This window comes from Pituophis catenifer, unplaced genomic scaffold (genome assembly GCF_029215685.1).
Source record: "Pituophis catenifer annectens isolate HBS135680 unplaced genomic scaffold, rPitCat1.0.hap2 SCAF_8, whole genome shotgun sequence".
NCBI lineage: Eukaryota > Metazoa > Chordata > Lepidosauria > Squamata > Colubridae > Pituophis > Pituophis catenifer.
The window spans coordinates 83,808,643-83,829,678 of NW_027256888.1; the positions used below are offsets into that span (position 1 = coordinate 83,808,643).

The 21,036-nt window shown below is 55.6% G+C and overlaps 1 protein-coding gene across 2 annotated transcripts; it reads right to left on the bottom strand.

Annotated features, from left to right (window-relative positions):
- Positions 1–1,200: 1,200 nt before the first annotated feature.
- On the bottom strand, positions 1,201–20,695 carry CYP26B1 (cytochrome P450 family 26 subfamily B member 1). Of its 2 annotated transcripts, XM_070948275.1 has the most exons (6): positions 20,460–20,695; positions 17,183–17,407; positions 9,189–9,464; positions 8,509–8,664; positions 4,336–4,617; positions 1,201–1,981 (listed from the first exon to the last, which is right to left on the bottom strand). In XM_070948275.1, exons 1-6 carry the CDS (start codon positions 20,661–20,663, stop codon positions 1,589–1,591), a joined length of 1,536 nt encoding a protein of 511 aa, XP_070804376.1. In that variant the 5' UTR covers positions 20,664–20,695; the 3' UTR covers positions 1,201–1,588. The 2 variants fall into 2 exon arrangements, with proteins under 2 accessions (XP_070804376.1, XP_070804377.1); XM_070948276.1 differs by lacking the exon at positions 17,183–17,407.
- Between the last annotated feature and the right edge of the window lie 341 nt (positions 20,696–21,036).

Genomic DNA, 21,036 nt, shown 5'->3' on the forward strand with positions numbered 1-21,036 from the left:
TGACTCCATGCTAACCGTCTTATTTTCTCTCGACAGACAAGTTTGCCACAAAGAATGAAAGAAAAAAGCAAAACGGTGGAATCATTCATATTTTACTAAATAACACACATTTGAGACAACAACATTATTATACTAAATATCCATTCTGACTTAATAACAAAAATAATACTTATAGTTTATAAACTCAGACAAAACGAGCCCACCACTTTTCTTGTATAAAATAATAGCGCCAACGGGAACTGTGCTAAGCAATCAAAAGGAACACAAGACAAACACAGATTCCGAGTCTCGAAAGTGCTTCATTCTGCAAATCCACTGCAGTAACTTTTTAATTTTTCTTTTTTTTTTAGTCAAGTTATATTAGCTAGGAGCGGTCAATCAAACAGGCGTTATCCCGGACTAAATGAAATGCACGCATGTATATGGATAGACCAATAAAGGAGAATATTTGTAGCTCGGGGTTGAAATGAGGAGTCCTTGGTTGTTTTCTTGCAGACGTTTCATTTTACCAAACTAGGTAAAATGCTAGTAGAGAGCATTTATGAGCAAACCCCACTCCCTACTAGCAGTGATGATGTTACCTAGTTAGGTAATGAAATATCTGTAAGAAAACAGCCCAGCTCAGAGAGCACCAAGGACAACTCGGGGACAGAGATATAAAATTCCCTTGTCAGAAATCTTCTGGAGCCACTTCTGGCAAAGGAACAACTTCCGGTCTTGGGACTGAAGGCTTCCCAGTCTCTCTGTGGAGGGGGGCTTGCAGGGACACAAGGAAAGCAAGAAAGCAGCAACTGACAGCCTCAAAGGACCTTCTGGGATCATGGCCCAGGCGTGGCCTTCTTCAGAAGATGGGGCTGGCCCTGGAACTGAGGGCCACAGAGAAGACGACCCAAGAGCTTTCTCCAGCAGAGAAGCTCAGAATCCACAGCCTTTATTTTCCACACCAGGATAGAGAAAAACTCGCCTTTTGGCAGCTTCGGAGGAAGAGAAGTGATGGCAGCAGAACTCCAGGCCCCTCCTCAAAGCTTTGCGAAATATGCCTCGAAACCCCCGGCTGAGTCTTCTGCCTGGCCAAAAATGTGGGGCTTCCCCAGCCATCTTCCTGATCCCCTCCCCTCCTGGATGTTGTCCTTATGCCTGAGCCCAAGCATGCCTGCAGGGAGGGCTCCTTCCCACCCTCGTGCCCCACGGGCTCGAAGACTTTGTACCCGGGCCCACTTGGGGATTCCCTCGGCCACTTTGAATAGCAAAGACAAGAAGAGTTCCCAACTACTGTGGGATGACACTGCCTGATTAACACTTGAAAGTAAGTGTATATACACACATACATACGCTGATTATGGTCAACACAATTCGCTTTTCGCCGGTGTTCAAACACAAAACCGAACAGAAGCCACGGAGGAGAAATCCACTGTTCACCCCCAGAGTAAAACACCCCCACAGTTTTTGGCATATTCACTGGAGAAGGCTTTGCCGAATGTGTCCACCAAGGTCAGCCCTTCTCCGTCATCAGTGGTGGGTCGAGCTTCTTCCTTCCCCTTCTCCGTTCCAGTCGCTTCACCCTCGTCAGCCCAGAGAAGCCTTCGGCCTACACGGTGGCCCCCAACATGGCCTCTCTCTCTGTCAAGATTTCGTTCTGATTTGAATCGAGTCCAAAAAATTTGACCTTGAGTCCATCGACCGGGTGGACCACGGGCACCAGGGTCACCGGAGGGAAAGTCCTGGTGGCCAGTTCAAATCGGCTCGTGCTGGCCAGCTCAATGGCCAACACTTTGAGGAACAGCTTGGCCAGATGTTTGCCGAGACAGGTCCGTACCCCTCCGCCGAAGGGCAGGTAGTGGAAGCGGCCATCTTTGTCTTCGCTGCGCTCCCGGCCAAAGCGATCGGGGTCAAAGACATCCACATCTTTGAAGACAGGAGCCGTGTCATGAGTGTCTCGGATGCTGTACATGATGCTCCATCCTTTGGGGATCTGGAAGCCCTGGAGAAACAGGAGACGGATTGTCAGGGGGGGGGGGCACAGAGAGACAGAGAGTCCCTCACAAGGTTCAAGATGCACCAGGGCTATTCTAGAACGCTGCTACAGAAGGGTCTGATTTAGGGGAACCCCAAGTCCTAGGAAATTCGAGATGTCCCATGCACACAGACCATCAGACATCTCATGGCCCAAGTAGGGAACATCAATAGTGCTAGAAGGAGGAGGAGGAGGAGGAGGAGGAGGAGGAGGAGGAGGAGGAGGAGGAGGAGGAGGAGGAGGAGGAGGAGGAGGAGGAGGAGGAGGAGGAGGAACTTGGGGTCCTTGGTACTCTCTGAGCTTGGTGGTTTTCTTTCAGACACTTCATGACCCAACTAGGTAACATCATCAGTGCTAGAAGGGAGGGGGGTTTGTTCACTGTTTGTATATGCGTGGTTTGCTTTGCCAAGAAAGAGATGTCCAGCCCACTGCATCTGCCATCTGCTGGCCCCGTTGAGAAGGACACCGACCAGCCTTTGATCTTTGATGAACTCTGCGGACTGGAGCAACCAAGCGGTGAAATTTGTTTTGCTCCGTGGAAATTCCATCATGAGTCATCCAGATGTCATCCCAACATCTGGCTCTAGCCCTCATTTCTCTTATCCAGATTTAGAGTGTTGGGTTCCACAATGATGCATCTGCAGCCGCCCAAATCCTGACGCCTCTGAGAACTCCGTATTTCAGGAGGGGTCCTTCTAAGCCCACCTCCTTCTAGGTTTCTCCCTTGGCTTCAAGAGGAGAGACAGCAGCCCTCGAGCCCAAAATGAAAAGTTCCCTTCCAAAAGGAACTCAAAAGAATCCGAGTATTTTGTACACTTACAGATGTTGTTTAAAAGATCATTTACAAGGCACTCATCTCAACCACCATTCAGCAAATCATTTTTATTGTTGCATAAGAAGCACTTTTCATGGAAATCAATGAATAAGCCCCAGAAATAGACAAAAGGGCAGCCTGGCCAGAGGGTAGGACGGGGTCTCCAATGTTGGCGACTTTAAGACTTGTGGACTTCAACTCCCAGAATTCCTCAACCAGTTGGAAGTTGAAGTTCACAAGTCTTAAAGTCGCCAAGTAGGAAAGCAGCTGCTGTAAGGAGATGACCAGGATCAGCCCAAAGACCACATCAAGTACATCATCAGTCCAGCCTGCCTTGGTGTCCCTTGACTCTTCTCTGGCACCAATTTGCCTTGACCATCAGTAGAATCAGATTCTCGCGTTTAGGAAGATGAAATAGATTCATAGTACTTTTGAACTCTATCCTGGCTCCTGACTTCTGGCACCTGACCCAGAGGTTGCAACCCACAACCCCCCTTTGGGAGGGGCAGGTCCAACAGCTTGGACTTCAGACCTTCTGCGGCTTCTGCAGCTTCAGCCATCAGCCTTGAGCTTCTCAATTGGTTTTTTGTTTTTTTTTTAATTTGATTTATATGCCGCCCTTCTCCGGAGACTCAGGGCGGCTTACAATGTGCTCAGCAATAGCCTTCATCCTTTTGTATATTTATACAAAGTCAGCTTATTGCCCCCACAATCTGGGTCCTCAATTTACCTACCTTAGAAAGGATGGAAGGCTGAGTCAACCTTGAGCCTGGCGAGATTCGAACTTACAGTAATTGCAGGCAGCTGGTGTTAAATTACAGTGCTATCAGTCTGCTGAGCCACCAGGCCCTTTATAGGTTGACGGTGAGGAAAAGGGTGGGAGCCATTAGAAACCACTTTCATCTCTCCAAACTCTCTGGAGACCCTCAGAAATGGACCAAAATTGTTGATTTGGGATTAAGGCAGTGGTGAAATTCAATTTTTTTTACTACCGGTTCTGTGGGCGTGGCTTGGTGGGCGTGGCAGGGGAAGGATATTGCAAAATCTACATTCCCACCCCACTCTGGGGCCAGCCAGAGGTGGTATTTGCCGGTTCTCCGAACTGCTCAAAATTTCCGCTACTGGTTCTCCAGAACCTGTCAGAACCTGCTGGATTTCACCCCTGGATTAAGGTTTTCCTGTTTGCCTCCCAGCAGTCACATTAGCATCCTCCTGCTCCTATTATCTCTCTGAGAAATATTTTTGCCCTGCTAAGTATTGATCATTTTGCCACCCAATTAAAGCAATGCAATCCCAGGGTGCAGGGGAGGCCATGGGGTCATGACCCTTCCAAATTGGGACTTGTCTCCCAAATTGTGTAAACCTAGAACAGTGTTTCTCAACCTTGGCTCCTTTAAGAGGTGTGGACTTTGTTCTTGGCTGCTGGGGAATTGAAGGGCCAAAGGTTGAGAAACGCTGACCTCGAACCTCCAGGGGAGGGGGCTTCACGCAAGGTCCTCTTACTCACATCCAGCTCAAAGGTCTGCAGCACCGTCCGGTACCCGCCCGAAATGGGGGTGAAAAGCCGGAGCACCTCCTTGATGACACAGTCCAGGTACTGGAGGCTGTGGACAGTCTCCAGCTGAAGGGCCCCCTCGCAGAGGCAGCCGTTGTGCAACAGGCCCTTGGTCCTCAGCTCTTCGCGAAGTTTCTCCAGGACCGCCGGATGCTTCAGCAGCTGCATAATCAGAGAGGTGCTGGCACTGGCGGTGGTGGCATAGGCAGCGAAGATCAGCTCCAGGGTGCCATCCTAGGGCAAAGAGAGGCTGCGTGAGCTCCTAAAGAGCAAAGCTACTGGATGTTATCCTAGCCAACAACATGAAGTTTAATGTGGAGAAAAGCAAGGTTTTACACCTGGGCAGGAAAAACCAATGGTCCAAGTACAGATTAGGCGAGACCGGGCTCAAAAACAGTCCCTGTGAAAGGGACCTTGGAGTCCTAGTGGACAATCAACTGAATATGAGCCAGCCGTGCGCAACAGCAGCCAAAAAAGCAAATACAATCCTTGGTTGTATAAACAGAGGCATAGAGTTATAATCACGTGAAGTATTAGTACTGCTTTAAAAAACCTTAGTAAGGCCACACCTGGAATACTAGTTTTGGTTCCCACATTACAAAACAAAATGTTGAGACTTTGGAAAAAGGGCAGAGAAGAGCAACTAAGATGATTAAAGGCCTGGAGACTAAAACATAGGAAGGACGGTTGCAGCCGGGTTTAGAGGTGGCCGGTCTAGAGAAAAGAAGGACTAGGGGTGACATGAGAGCAGTAGTCAAGAATTTGAGGGGCTCCCACAAAGAGGAGAGGGTCCACCTATTCGCCAAAGAGCCTGAAGGCAGGACAAGGAACAATGGATGGAAACTAATCAAGGAGTGGGGCCATGGGGTTCAGATGGGCTTGCTGATCACGTACCTGGCTCCCTGCCGCGTGGCAGCAACCCTGCCTGAGCTACTCAACGTTATTGCTGCGGTGGCGGTTGATACCCCCAGACTTATGGTCATGGGGGATTTCAACCTGCCGTCCGTGGGCGAGACGTCTGAGGTGGCTCGGGAGTTCATGGCTTCCATGACGGCCATGGATCTGACCCAACTAATTCATGGCCCTACGCACACTGGGGGAAACACACTGGACTTGCTTTTTGTCTCTGGACAGTGGTTGAGTGATCTTGAGATAGGGGATGTAGTCATCGAGCCCTTGTCATGGTCGGATCACTCTCTCCTTCGCCTTGACCTTCGTACCGCGGCACCCCGCTGCAGGGAGGCGGAACCGATAAGATGGTACCGCCCCAGGCGCCTGATGGAACCCGATAGGTTCCAGACGGAGCTTGGGCCAATTCCTGAGGTTCTGGCTCACGCCTCGACTGGAGACCTAGTGGCCGCCTGGGATAGGGCGGCCGCTGGGGCCCTGGATCGAGTCGGGCCTTTGCGGCCTCTGACCCGGCGCGGATCTCGCCTTGCTCCTTGGTTTACCGAGGAGCTGAGGGAGATGAAGCGCCGGAAAAGACGCCTAGAGAGTAGTTGGAGAGCTAGTCTTTCTGAATCGGACCGGACACTGGTTAGATCCCATATTAGGACTTACCTAGTGGCGATAAAAGCAGCAAAATGTACGCATTTTGCTGCTCTTATTGCGTCATCAGATAATTGCCCGGCCGCCCTGTTTAGGGTGACCCGCTCCCTGCTCCACCAGGAAGCGCGGGAGGACCCCTTGGAGGGAAGAGCCGAGGACTTTGTTCAGTATCTGTATGACAAAATCACTCAGATTCGGGAAGGTCTGGACTCTGACTGGGTAGATCCACCGAGAGTGACGGAGGCAGGTCTTGAGACTGTTATCTGGGATGAGTTTGATCCTGTGACCCCAGATGACGTGGACAGGATTCTGGGTAGATTGAACGCGACCACATGTTTGTTGGACCCGTGTCCCTCCTGGTTAGTGCTGGCTTCCCGGGAGGTGACGCGAGGCTGGCTCCAGGGGATTATAAATGCTTCATTGGGTGAGGGTGTCTTCCCCGCCGCCCTTAAGGAGGCGGTGGTGAGGCCCCTCCTCAAGAAGCCTTCCCTGGACCCGGCAATATTGGCTAATTATCGTCCAGTCTCCAACCTTCGTTTTGTGGCGAAGGTTGTTGAGAGTGTGGTTGCGGGACAGCTTCCCCAGTACCTGGATGAAGCGTCGTATCTGGATCCGTTCCAGTCGGGTTTCAGGCCTGGGTACAGCACGGAAACGGCATTGGTCGCGTTGGTTGATGATCTCTGGAGGGCTCGGGACAGGGGCTGCTCCTCTGTCCTGGTCCTGTTAGATCTCTCAGCGGCTTTTGATACCATCGACCATGGTATCATGCTGCACCGGTTGGAAGAGTTGGGGGTGGGAGGCACCGTACTAAGGTGGTTCTCCTCCTTTCTCTCCGACCGGTCGCAGTCTGTGTTGACAGGGGGGCAGAGGTCGACCCCGAGGCCCCTCATATGTGGGGTGCCGCAGGGATCGGTCCTCTCGCCCCTTTTGTTCAACATTTATGTAAAGCCGCTGGGCGAGATCATCCGTGGTTTTGGGGTGGAGTACCATCAGTACGCTGACGACACCCAGCTGTACATCTCCACCCCGGATCACCCCAACGATGCCCTTGAAGTGATGTCCCAGTGCCTGGAGGCCGTACGGATCTGGATGGGGAGGAACAGGCTCAGGCTCAACCCATCCAAGACCGAGTGGCTGTGGTTTCCGACGTCCCGATATAGTCAGCTAATGCCATCGCTGACTATTGGGGGCGAATCATTGGCCCCCACGGATAGGGCTCGCAACTTGGGTGTCCTCCTGGATTCACGGCTGTCGTTAGAAGAGCATGTGACGGCCGTGTCCGGGAGGATTTTTCATCAGGTTCGCCTGATCCGCCAGTTGCGTCCCTATCTAGATCGGGACTCCCTACACACAGTCACCCATGCCCTCGTTACTTCTCGTCTGGATTACTGCAACGCTCTCTACATGGGGCTCCCCTTGAGGTGCACTCGGAGGCTCCAACTGGCGCAGAGTGCGGCCCGCGCGGGTGGTGATGGGAGCGACATGGAGTTCCCATGTGACACCTCTCCTGCGCGAGCTGCACTGGCTCCCGGTGGTCTTCCGAGTGCGCTTCAAGGTTCTGGTTATCACCTTTAAAGCGCTCCATGGCTTAGGACCTGGTTATTTACGGGACCGCCTGCTACCACCAATAGCCTCCCACCGGCCAGTACGCTCCCATAGAGAGGGGCTCCTCCGGGTGCCGTCGGCCAAACAATGTCGGCTGTCGGCCCCTAGGGGGAGAGCCTTCTCTGTGGGGGCACCTACGATTTGGAACGAGCTCCCCCCGGAGATACGTAGGATCCCGGATCTGCGCACCTTCCGCCGCGCGCTTAAGACTTTTCTATTTTATCAAGCTGGCCTGGCCTAAATCTTCCCCCTTTTTAAAGGTGGAAATTTTAAATTTTTAAATTTTAAATTCGTCTTTTTATAGGGGTATGGGTAAGGCATTTTAAATTGGGGAGCCATTTTAGATTTAATTCTGTTTTAAACGTATTTTAATTGTTTATATTGTATGTTTTTTAACTTTGGCTGTGCACCGCCCCGAGTCCTTCGGGAGAGGGGGCGGTATAAAAATCTAATAAATAAATAATAAATAAATAAATAAGGAGAGAAGCAACCTAGAAATAAGGAGAAACTTCCTAACAGTGAAAACAATTAACCAATGGAACAGAAATTGCCTCCAGAAGTTTGGGTGCTCCATCATAGCAGGTTTTTAAGAGTGGACAGGTACTTGTCTGGAATAGAATAGGTAGGGTCTCCTGCCTAAGCAGGGGGTTGGACTAGATGACCTACAAGGTCCCTTCCAGCTCTGTTATTCTGTTCTGTTCTGTTCTGTTCTGTTCTGTTCCGTTCTGCTCCATTCCGTTCCATTCCACTATTCTATTCTATTCTATTCTATTCTATTCTATTCTATTCTATTCTATTCTATTCTATTCTATTCTATTCTATTCTATTCTACTCTACTCTACTCTACTCTACTCTACTCTACTCTACTCTGTGCATCCTGGTCTAGCATTGAGCAGAAAAGGGGAGTCTAGCGCCCCCAGTGGTGACAGAGAGAAGTGCCGCCTGCCACCTGCCTGGCCCAGGGATTGATACCTTCAGCTCTTGCATGGTCAGCTCCTTGCCGTGTTCCTTGCCGCTTTCGATCAGGAGGTCGAGGGCATCCAGGTAGTCTTTGCCTTGTGAGTTCTGCAGCTTTTCCCGGATGGCTTTTTCCAAGCCCTTCTGCAAAATCTCCCTCGCACGGATCCCCTACGAAAAGGACATCCAGGATCACGTCACTCCCACACCCTCCGACTGCGTTGAGGCTTGATGTCCCAGAATCCCCAGCCACATCTGCAGGGCTCTCAATGGGGCAGTAGTTAGACATCTGTTGTGGGTCGAACCCTCTAAAACAGGGGGGGTCCAATCTTGCAAGCTTTAAGAGTTGTGGACTTAGCCAGGGAATTCTGGGGGATTCTAGTGGCATAGCTGGAGAATTCTGGGAGTCGAAGTCCACCAGTCTTAAAGTTGCCAAGATTGGACCCCCCCACCCCACCCTAAAAGCATCTAAACTACAAGAACCAAAATGCCCCACCCAATTTCCTCCCCCTTGGATCCATCAGGAGATGCGTCATAGGATGCTACCTTCTACCAGGGTTGGGCCACACTTTCCGGTGGGTATTTTGGGCAGAGAGAGACTCGCAAATGTCCTTCTTCTTAATAAGGCCATGAGGTGGCCCAGCACAGGCGAAGCACCTGGGTTTCTGCCCCACCCTGATGGAGCCCTTTCTTACCTTACGGTAGCCACTGAAGGGCAGGTCCACAGGTAAAGAGAAGACGTTCTCCACGAATTGCTGGTAAACTTCAAACATCTGGCTGAGCTCCCCATCTGGGATTCGGAACCCCAGAAGGACCCGGATGGCCATATGGAAAGTGAGCTTCTGGGCTTCGTGGTAGACGTTGATGGGGTCGGGGTTCCTGCCCCAGGCTCTCAGGGTCTCTTGAATCACCAGCCGGATCTTGGGGAGGTAACTTTCCAGAGCTTCGTGGCTGAATATTTTGGAGAACACCTGAAGTGCAGACAGGGGAGAGCATTGGGTTAAGAAGGAAGAGGTTTACCTGGTCGTCACTGTGATGCCATTTCATGGTTCACGATTGTCGTCCCCCCCCCCCAACTCCAGCAGTATCACCCCCACCACCCACCCCAAGGCCCAGGGGGGGAAAGCAGAGCAAAGTGAGAACTATTAGCCAGTGGAACTCCAGAAGTTGCTTGCTCCAACACTGGAAGTTTTTCCAAAGAAACTAAGACAGCCATTTGGCTGAAATGGTACTATAGGGTCTCGCTGCTTTAGCAGGGGGTTGGACTAGATGACCTCCAAGGTACCTTCTAACTCCCATATTCTGTTATGTTATTCTGTTATTCTTTCTATGATCACCTGTATCCATCCCATCAAACCCAAAGGAAGTCCAGAATGATATAGGATCTCCTGCCATGGGCAGAGGTTGGACTGGAAGACCTCCAAGCAGTGGTGAAATCCAAATTTCTTTACTACTGGTTCTGTGGGCATGGCTTGGTGGGCATGTCAGGGGAAGGATATTGCAAAATCCCCATTCCCACCCCACTCTGGGACCAGCCAGAGGTGGTATTTGCCGGTTCTCCGAACTGCTCAAAATTTCTGCTACCGGTTCTCCAGAACCTGTCAGAACCTGCTGGATTTCACCCCTGTTCTTAGGTGAAGGAGCCTGGTGGTGCAGTGGACTTAAACTACTGTTAAAATAGTATTTAGCTACCAGCTGCCTGCAATTACCGCGAGTTCAATTCTCACCAGGCTCAAAGTTGACTCAGCCTTCCATCCTTCCGAGGTAGGTAAAATGAGGACCCGGATTGTGGGGCCAATAAGCTGATTTTGTATAAAACAAGAACACCACTTAGGGGGGGCCAAAAGCCCTACTAAGCAGGTATATACAAAAGTATGAAGGCTATTGCTTAATGCTTTGTAATCCGCCCTGAGTCTCCGGAGAAGGGCGGCATATAAATCGAACCAATAAATAAATAAATAAATAGGTCCCTTCAAACTCTGTCATTCTCTGTTCAGTGTTTTTCCAAGGGGCCGATGGAGCAGGGAGACTTCCTGGCAAGCATTCTCAGAACTCTTTGTTGGATTATCGAGGATTTTCAATCTCTGCAGGAGGCAACCCTCCCCGCCTGCCTGGGTTTAGTGGTCCCAGACACTCAACCACTGTGGCTTCCACAACGTGGTCAATGGCTTAAATGTAAACCAAGGTAATTACCGTATTTGTTTGACATACAGAGGGTGATGCCCAAACCAGGGCATATCCCATTTCTGCCCCTGAGCTGGGTGCCATTTATGGCCCTGAACCAATCTGTCTTGTTTGGCCTTACAGATGAAAAGGAGAGCTGGAGGGGGTGGCTGGCGGGGTGGCTGCATCCAAACTCCCAGACAGAGGAACTAAGGAGAACCTCTGTAGCTCAGGTGGACTGGTGGGGCCCTTGGGGGTCTCTGGGCTTGGTGGTTTTCCTGCAGACGTTTCATGATGCAAGCTGGGTAACATCATCAGTGCTAGAGCAGAGGGGGGTTTGCAGGGAGGAGGGGAGGAGGACTGTGGGGTCCCTGGTGCTCTCTGAGGTTGGTGGTTTTCTTGCAGACGTTTCATTGCCCAACTAGATAACAGCATCAGTGTCCTGATGAACAATGAACCGCCTGCAAGGAAGCCACCAAGCTCAGAGAGCCCCACTGACCCTGACAAAGCTTGTGAGGGGTTCTAGATCGGGGCATTGGCCTTCCTTTGCATGCCTCCTCTGGTGCGACCAGGGCGGGCGACAGCTGCTTATGGCATCCAGGTGTCTCTGGGGATGACCAGCTTGGCCACCGTCTGGGCTTCCATCCCCTGCGAGGGTCCAGGCAACGTCTGCCCCCTCCTGCTTGCACAGCCAGCCTTGGCCCAGAGAGCCTCGCGCCTCCCGCCGCCTCCTCTGCCAAGGTAAACTGCCAGGGGGCCTCGCTAGCAGGGGGGAGGCAGGTCCACCTAGTAGCATCTCCCGGAGCAGCCGGGAGGGCCGGTGGGGCTGCCGCCTGCCAACTGACAGCCTCCCCCTCCTCCCAGGGGCCAGGCGGAAAAAGAGTGTTTGCTTACTTTTGATTAACTTACACGTGCAGAGCCGGGCCGGAGCCCCCCGCCCTCCCCCGCCCTCCCCCGCCCTCCGGCTCCAGCAGCAGGGAGCACGCGCCAAGGTCAGGCGGGGCGCTGGCATCGGCTCACCTCGAGGGGGGAGGGAAGGAGGGAGGGGGCTCTAATTCGACCTCGCTGCTCGGCCTGTCTTCCCAGCTGCAAATGTGGGCGTTTTTTACACACGCGCGCAGAGCAGGGGGGAACCGGTGTGCAAAATGCTGGTTTCCTGGACGCTGCCCTGCATTTCAAATGCGAGGCGCCTCTCGCGAACGTTTTGTTTAGTCAAATAACAGCCCCGGGGTTTTCCCGGCCCCGCACTAACAATGGTTGCTTCACAAGTCAGGCTCCAGAGGCTCCGCAGCCCCGGCCGCCCTCAAACAAATGAAGAAGAGGAGGGTCCTGGGAGGGGATCGGCTGCCCCCCGGGAGTCTTTGCACGGGAGGCCAACCCACCACGCCCACCCACCCCCGTTCCAAGAGGTTGACTTGCAAGTTCCAACTTTGGTGTGAAAGTCTGTAGCCAGCCAGTCTTCTCAGTCATCCAGTCCTGGTTGTCCCAAAGGGGCTTTTTCAGGAGGCCACTGGACTTTTTTGTTGTTTTTCTTTCTTTTGAAGACGTTTCTCTTCTCATCCCAGAAGCTTCTTCAGCTCTGACTGGATCTTTCCACTCCCCACCATCCCAGTCTGAGCTGAAGAAGCTTCTGGGATGAGAAGAGAAACGTCTTCAAAGAAAAACCAGAAAGTCCAGTGGCCTCTTGAAAAAAGCCTCTGCCCATGCACAGAGGATCTCTTCCGTGGGAATAGCAGCCGTCGTGCTCCGGCCGGCCTCCACGGGAGCCAAGCTCCGGGGAAAGGGGCGGCGAAAGGAAGGAGCCCGGCTCAGGCTCTGCGGCTGCGGCACTGGACGGCGGGCCGGCAGCTGCGAAGACGGCCCGCTGGTTCTCGGGCGGAGGCCCGGCTGAGTCAGGACGAGGCGGCGGGCGGGGGGCTGCCTGGCTCCGAGGGGGCGACCCCCGAGCTCCCCGCCCGACTCGCGCAAGGCCGGCGGGCTTCCCCGAGAGAAATCCCGCGGCGGCTGACGCCCGGCGCCCTCTAGCGACCTCCCTCCCTGCGCTCCAACCGCTTCCCAGCTGGAGGCAGCGCGCGAGCCCCCAGAAACGGGCCCAAACGCCCACGGCTCCCCCTCTTCGCGTAGAGGCGTGGGGGACAGGAGGGGAACGTCTCGCGGGCTGCATCGTCTTAACTCCGACTTGGATCGCCGGACCGGCCGTTGGAACTCCGGAACAAGGAAACCTGTCCCGTCCCGGGGGAGTTTCGAGGAGGGGGCGCCCCGTGGAACCCACAATGCCCCCCTCCCAGGCCGTTGGATCTCGCGCTTTCCCACTGCCAACTTTTGACACTTCAACCGTTCCTTGCCCTGATGCCAGCCTCTGCATCAGCCCTCCCCTCACTCCCAAGGCTGCCCAAGTCACTCTTCAAGGGACTAGACCTCAGGATCTGAGAGGCCCAGAAAGAGCGATGCCCAGATTGCCACGTAGCTTCTCAGATCCTGGCATTGACACCCAGGACCATCTCTGAGGCAGGCAGCAGGGCACAGAAGGGTGGAAAAGGCGGCTTCCCGATTGCAACTGTTTGCCAGTTCAGACCCGATTCAAAAAATCACCAACATGAGCGCCTGCATTTTTGTACTTCATTTGAGAATTATGCTGAGAAAGTCCCCACCAAGCTGGCAGAGACAGTGGTGGTTTTTCCTAGCTGATTCTTGATGTCTCTTCCACATGTTGGCCTTGGCTGTAGGAATTTGCCTCCTGAGGGGTGGGGGGGAGGGACGTCTGGGTGCAAAGGAGGGATACCAGGCAGGTTTTGCCTCTGCCATCCTGGCAGAGAAAGGAATGGAGCCACCAGCAAGTCCAGATGGCATGACTCTGAGGGCCACCAGCAGCTGCTCCCTCTTGGTGGCAATGGTGCCAGAGAGCCTCACTTCCTCCTTTGGCATTCAGAGGCCCAAATGTGGCACAGCGGGAGCCGAAGAACAGAGAGAAAGAGAGAGAGAAATTGCTCCTGATGGGGGATAGGGGGAATGGGGGGGGAGGAAGGAGGGAGAAGGAAGAATAGAGAAGAAGAGGAGGAGGAGGAGGAGGAGAATGATTGTGGTGGTCTCTGAGCTTGGTTATGTTCTTGCAAATGTTTCATTACCCTACTGGGTAACACCATCAGTGCTAGAAGGGAGTGAGCGTGCAGAGGGAAGGGGATAGAATAGGAGGGGAGGGGAGGGGCAGCAGAGGCTGGACTCTCCTTCCTCAGAAGCCCGAATGCCAGACTCAAAGGGCCCCTCCCCAGATGCCAAGCCACTTCCCCTCTTTCTGCTCCTTTGGGGAAACCCTCCTAATCTTCTCAAGCAAAGGGGGGAGGGGTGCACCCACCACGCACAGCTACCAAGTTCATTCCGGGTAGAGAGACGGGGCAACTCCGACTCTCCCAGCCTGGAATGAAAACCGGATATTTCCCAGCTTTGCGCCTGTCCTCCAGCGGAGCATTCTTGCCCGGCTGCTGTCTGGGCCGCCGGATGTGCCGAGCACGCCAGGTATGCGCGGGCCCCGAGCCTTTGCTGGAGGCCTCGGAGGAGCCTCCCTTGTGCTGGGGAGGAGGGGGAAGAGGCCCCTGGGAGACAGCAGACTTCCCGGTCCAGACTGGCACCAAGCAAATCGCCCCCTCCACTTGCTGGCTGCAGGTGATTCGGCCGGACTCTACGCAACGTGTGTTGTTAAGGGAGACATCACACAAAAGTCAAGAGCAGCCCTGCTGGCAGCTCAGAGGACAACAGACAGCGGCTCCTGAGCTGCAATTTCTTTGAGGCCTGAGGGCGAATCCGGGGCTTCGAAGGAGCCGGCCAGGATTTAGCAGCTGAACCAAGACAGGCGGGCACTTTTGGGGCACTTCTCAGCCAACCTCGGAGCATTGACCTGCCAACAGCAATGGAGCAAGCAGGCAGGGCTGGCGAGAGAAGGCCAGGAGTCCAGATACCCCAGGAAATGCGGGTCCAAGTAAGGAGGCAATCTCTCCCTCCAGGGCAAGCCCAGGACTGGCATCCGGCAGAAAATCAGCCCGGGCAAAAAGGCCTCTGGGGTGAATTAGCCCAGCACACCTGATTCAGGTGACCACAATGCTGCCGTCAGGAAAAAAAACTGAATTCCTTACAAGCATTCGCTTAGGGCACATTCCAAGTTACAACAGGGAAAGAAGTGACTGATGGCCATTTTTCACACAGCATCTCCACAATCAAGAGATCAAAATTCAGACCCTCGGCAACTGACTCCTATTTATGACGGTCGCAGTGTCCCAGGGTCGCGTGATCCCCTTTTGCGACCTTCTGACAAGCAAAGACAACAATGAAAAGCCAGATTTGCTTAACAACCTGTGTCTCATTTAACAACAGCAGGGATTCACGTGACAACTGAGGGAAGAGAGGTCTTAAAATGGAGCAAAATCTCGCTTAGCAACCGAAATCTGGGGCTCAATTGTGGTCATAAGTCGAGGACTACCTGTTCTTGCAGAGGGTCTTGAAGAGAGGATGGTGAATGTGCTCTGCACAAGTGGTCCTCAATTAATGGGGGTAATTGGAATCGGAAGTTCCATCACTAAGCAAAGCAGTCACAAAGCGCGACTGCCTCACTTAGCAATGGCCTCATGACTAGACGAGGAGGAGCAGCAGACAAATTTAATAAATAAATATAAATAAATTAAAAAACCCAGCAGTCCCCATCCAAGGTATTCCCAGCTTGCCCCTCCCCGGCCCCCTCCCTGCCTCCTTTCTTCCAAGGTTAATGGCTGCCTCCTTTCGAACTCCCCACCCACCTCCTCCCCATCTTTTCCCTTCCGGCCACTTGACCTAAGGGCACTCCGAGACACAACTGGGGGGAGGGGGGGCGCTGCTGCCCCAGAGCTTCTCCGAAGCCCCCGTGATGCCACTGAACAGGGTCACCATGCAGGGCGGCCAGAACGGCTGAGGTAGATTGGGGGGGGGGGACAGGCAAGGGAGTTGAAGCACCCCAAGAGCTGTAAGGGTGGGCAGATACCTGTGACCATAGTGACACTGCAACCGCCATAACTTTGAGGACCAGGGGTAAGGAGCATTCATCCAGCGAAGCCATAACTTTGAACAATCGCCAAACAAATGGTCGTAATTCAAGGACGAGCTGTAGTGGCATTCAAAGTCAGCCAGACCGTTGGGGGTGCAGTTTTCTCAAAGAGGGGGCTAAGGCTGGGGTCCCCTAAAGGTTGCCTAAGTGGCTGGGCTGGTGCCTGAGGCTGCTGGGAAGGGGAAGGGCAGGCCTTGGCGCAGGAGGGGCCCTAAGGCTGCCCTAGGAACAAAGCTCATAGAGTTGCTGCCCCCCCAGTCCAGACCCCCAACCAGCCCATTCTTCTGTCCACAAGGAAAGGGCCAAACATTGAGCCTCTGGGGCGACTCCCCCCCTTCCCCAAGAGTCAAGAACAGACTCTAGTCCAGGAACAGGGAAGACATTGGTGGAATCCTCCGGGCAGGGGATGCAGAGAGTGTGGGCAGATGGGGGGGAGGCAACCTTCAAATCTATGGACAAATCCTTAGGGGGGGCGGCTTGGCTAGGATATCTTTCATATTTTAGGGTGAGAGGAAGCGGGGGGGGGGGCAAGGGTGTGGTTGGGAGAGAAGATCTGAACTCTGCACATGCCTTAGAGTTCCCTTGCATCTCATCAGCAGACTCCTGCTTCCTAGAGATGCAAGGTTGGAGGGGGGGGTAGCAGGCTAAAGGTGGGGGGGACACGCCTCCATTTTACAGTTCTTTGTCCCTTCACTAGCCCTCCCCTTCCCCCTCCCCCTCCACACCTTTCCTAGAACCCCCTTGGGGGGGGGAATTTAGCTGAATCTGCTGGGAACGGCTGACTTCGAAAGGGGTGGGGAGGGGGCTTTAATGGCATTTTCCCTGGATAAGAAAACTGGGAGGTTGACCCTCCTACTAAGCGACGAGGAAGACCCCGGGATTCTAGAGATGCAGGAGCCCTTTTCCCGGAACGGTGCGACCACCCCTCTCTTTATACCCCTCTCTAGCAAAGACCCCCCACCCCCACTTCAGCGGGAGCCGCTCCTTCAGCCGCCAGCAGGGCGGGCGAGCGAGCGGCGGGCAGGGAGGGGAGCATCGCTCTGGCCCTTGCGCAGCCCCGCCCGTCGGAAGTCCCCCCCCCCCGAGGGTTGCTAGAGTTCAACCTCGGCACGTGCCGCCGGCAAGGTCGAGGCGAACCAGCCGCCTGGCCGGCCGCAGTTCGCCGCGAGCCTTCTCTCCCACCACCACCCCCAGATCCCCGGAGGGAAGGCCCGCCGGCGCTCTGCAAGGCAGCCTCCCTGCCCTCCCCAAGGAGCCCCCGAGGTCCGGGACCCCGAGGCCCATCCTCGTCTCCCGAATTCCCGGAGCGGGGCAAAGGGCTCCCCCCCCCATGCATCGCCGCTTTCAATCCCTCGCAGGCGCATCCCAGAGCCGGCGCCCCCTGCCTGTCCCCGCCCCGCTGCCGAGCGCTCCCGCCAGGCCCTCTGCGGACGCCCAGAGGCCGCGCGCAGCCCTTACCTTCCGCTTGTGCCGGTGGACGTCGCCGATGGAGTTGGCCACGGTGTTGGGGCCCAGGAGCTGGCGGGTGCTGCGCGGCCACTCGGTGCTGACCAGGCTGTGCTCGCCCATCAGGATCTTGCGCACGTTCTCGGCGCCCGTCACGCGGATCAGCGGCCGCCCCAGCAGGTGGGTCTTGAAGACGTTGCCGTACCTCTCCCGCCGCGAGGACTGGAACCCGGGGCCCTGCAAGAGGAGGCGCGGCCGCTCAGCCTGGCAGCTCCCCCGACCCCCGCCTCCCCCGACTTTGCAGTGCAGCCCGGAGCCGGGGAAGCGGGAGATCCGGGGTCGCCAGCAGAGCTCCGGCCGTCTCCGGTCCGCCTTTTAAGCGCCCGGGTGAGGGGGCTGAACTTGTGGCCTTCCCCCGGAGGACGGAGAGCGGGACGGGAGCCGCGCGGTGGCTGCAAAAGGCTGCTGAAGCGACGGGGGTCCTGCCCAAAAGCCCCCCTTGCGTGCTCAGCCGTATCTTTCGCCCACTTCCATCTGTTCACACGCACGGGGATGCTTGGGTATCAAAGATTAAACTGTGCGGGAAAGGAAAGGGGAACGCCTGGCTACGGGTGTAAGTCCGGCGCGTGGAAAACAGGGCTTCTGTTCGTGACTTTGGGTGGGTCGGATTTCTTGGGCCGTCCCGCGTGGCCAAAAGTCGGTGGGAAACGTCAGGCGCGGGACTTTCACCTTCCTTAACTGAGGCTTTGCTACTTCTGCTTAGCCCCCTCCCCACCGCCTGCCAACGCTGCTGGAAAGCAAACGAAGGCGCAAAAGCGCTAGCCTCCGATCCGAGTCGGAGGGTCACGGGAACTCTGAGCCAGACGGTTGCTTGGCTTGAGGACAGATTCACGGAACCGGGGAAGAGAGTTTTGGGATCCCGAACTCAAAAGCGTTTAGCGAATTGTGTGGATGCAGCCGAGCCTTAAAACGGGCAAAGGGGTCGCCAGCTCCTTCACGGTGGTCCGAGGGCTGATTTTAACTGCTGTCCAAAAGAGCTTCTGGTTACTAAGTCTAGGACGCCGAAGGCCTGCGCGTGCGCGCACACTCACAGACAAACACACCGTCTTGTTGCACCAGGCATTCCCCGCGCAACTAGCGATGCCTGGAGGCAGCGGGCTCCCCTCGGCCGCCTGTGTTCAAGCAGAGTCCGGATCGCCCTTCCCGGGGAAGGAGGGAGCTCCCTCCGCTGCCGGGGTGGGCGTCCAAATCTCCAGCGGTTGGTTTTGGGGTCGTCGAAGTGCAGGCAGGATCCGGAATGCAAATAGTGGGCGCCCCTTTTATTGACACCCCCGGTCGGGGAGGAGGGGGCAATCTTTCTGCTTTGCTGCGTCGGAGGCAACGAACAGAGTCCCCCCATTCCTTCGCGAGTAAGGCGGCACAATAGAGTGAGGAGGGGTCCCCAAGGCCATCGAGACCACCCCCTGCACTCCAACTAAAGCCTATCTAATAGGCGCCTCTCAAGTTCCCTGACACTGAAGGTAAGCTCTCATTTGGGCCGAGGGACAAAATGCCTCTCCCGCCCAGAGATGGCCAGGTGAAGGGGAGGAGACCGTGGTCCCCCAGACTGAGGCTACCTGAGCCGGGATCCCCTCAACGGAGGGCAGGCTCCAGAGAACCGAAACCCTGGAGCAGTGGCAGGGATTTGGTTTCTTAGATTAAGACTAAGGGGGGCTGAATCAGCCTCTTCCGTCTCCCCTGCGAGCCCTCCTTTCCACGGAGGACGAATAACCCACGCCAAGTATCTCTGGCTAAGCGCGGGACGAGAACGGGACCCCTGATCACTTTCCCAGATGCTGGCGTGGGTTATCCAGGGGAGGGAGGGAGGGAAAGAGCCGCAAGCAACCCGAGGGGAAGGGGGCATCTGGACCTCCCGCGGGGTCCTCCTGCCCATTTTCGGAGCTAGAAAGAGGAGGGTATATTTCCCCCCACGCGTTTTGGAAGCAACGCCGCAGAGGCTCCATGCGCCTTTGCAGCCAAAGAGGCGCCCCGCTTTCCCGGCACAGGGTCTCTGAGAGGCAGAGAGTTGGGGTCGGGGAGGGGTTGGGGTGGGGGGGCTTAAAAAAACAAAACAAAAGCCCAGTTGTGAAGTTCAACTATTCAGGTGCCCCGGTGTCTTGATCTGCGTAAATATAATTAAAAGTGCTTTTAGTGGCATTAATAAAGGGTTATTTGTGCAATATTTCCATCCTTGTACAAAGGGCACCTTTATGTGGGAAGGTTTCGGCGGACTCCGATTTATACTTTTTTTAAAATTTATTTTTAGCCCTAGACTTTTTTTTTCTTCCCTGGATGGAGCCTTGAGGAAGAGGGAGAGCCCCTTTCTCGGCGCCCCTTGTAAAGAATCTGATAAATTTCTTTTTAAAATAGTCCCTGTGAGGGACGGCGCTTAACTCTTTCAATGCTGGGGAGGGGGAGACTTGGGAGGGGGGTCCTTCGGTCTCTTTGAGGCACAATTCATTGGTGAGGGGGCTGCAGATGAGGAAAGGATAACATCTCCAGCGCCCCGCAGAATTGGGCTTTCGATTTTCCTTCTGCTTCCTAGCAGAGCGACGGGGATACAAGAAGGAATTCGAGTCCCTCCCGAACGTGCAGACAGGCGCTGATCCGCGCGGCCGCCTGAGTCCCGCGGGCAGAGAGTGTGTGTGTGCGCGGGGGGGGGGGGTGGATTAGCGGTCCCGCCATAGGAGGACGGAGTGGGGAGAGAGGAAAGTCTCGAGGACTCCCCGCCAAACTCTGAGGCTCGCGGCTGTGCCGCTTGGCGCAAACCGCGTGGGCTGAACCCCGAGTGGGGGCGGCCTTTCTGCGGCGGCGGCGGTGGCGGAAAGAGCGCTGGGCTCGCGCTGAAGCTGGGCGGCCGAGAGGGAATCCCTCGCTGCGCTTTGCCCGGGAGGGGAGGGCAGGGGAAGGGAGGGGCGGCGGCGGCAGGGAAGGACAGGGAAAGCGCTGGCGGGAAAAAAACACAGACCGTCCCACGATTCCGCCCGGGCTCCTCAGCCTTACCTGTTGGTTGGAGCCTGGAAGGGGCGAGCCTCCCCCCACCCTACGGCCGGCCCGTCTCCCTCCGGGCAGGAGTCGCCGAGGAGAGGGCTGGACGGAGGGCCGCTTCCAACATTGCAAAGCATCAGGCCGGGCATAGCCGGGGATACCGCCGCCTCCTTCCCCGCTAGGATCGCCCGGCTCTTGGGCCGGCCAGTCCCCGACGCGCCTCTCCCTCCCGCCGCGGACACCCGGCGCCGGCAGCGCTTACCTGCAGCAGCCAGTGGAAGGTCTCGCCCACCAGCGGGAAGCCCATGGTGCCCTTGGGGATGGGCAGTTTGCAGCTCTTGTCGCGCGTGGCGGCCCAGCGCAGCTGCCACAGTTGCTGCGAGACGGCCAGCAGCAGCGTCAGCGAGGCCAGGCAGGCGGCGGCGGTGGCCAGCGCAGAGAGCAGCTCGAAGCCGCCGATCAGCATCTTGCGCGCCGGGGACGGACCGCAGCCGTCGGAAGCGCCGCACGGGAAGGCGGCCGGATTGGACTCGGGGACACAGACTCGTCCGGGCGCGCGGGGGAGGCGAGCCAGACGCTGCACGGATCGCGCGTTGCTGCCCGCCGAAGAGTGGGGTGTTCAGACGGAGAGGCGGGCGCCCCTTTCCGCTTGGATGAAGCCCAGACGGAGGAACGCCCGGCGGGTGCGGCAAAATTGGGCTCCCTCCCGAAGGCGACCCTCTCGGATCTTCGCTCGCTGCAGCGCTGCAACCCAGAGGCGGCTCCGCCGAAAGTGGGGCGGGAGGAGGCCGCTGCGCCCGGAGGGGTCCGGTGAGCCGGAGACGGGAGGTTCCGCGGCT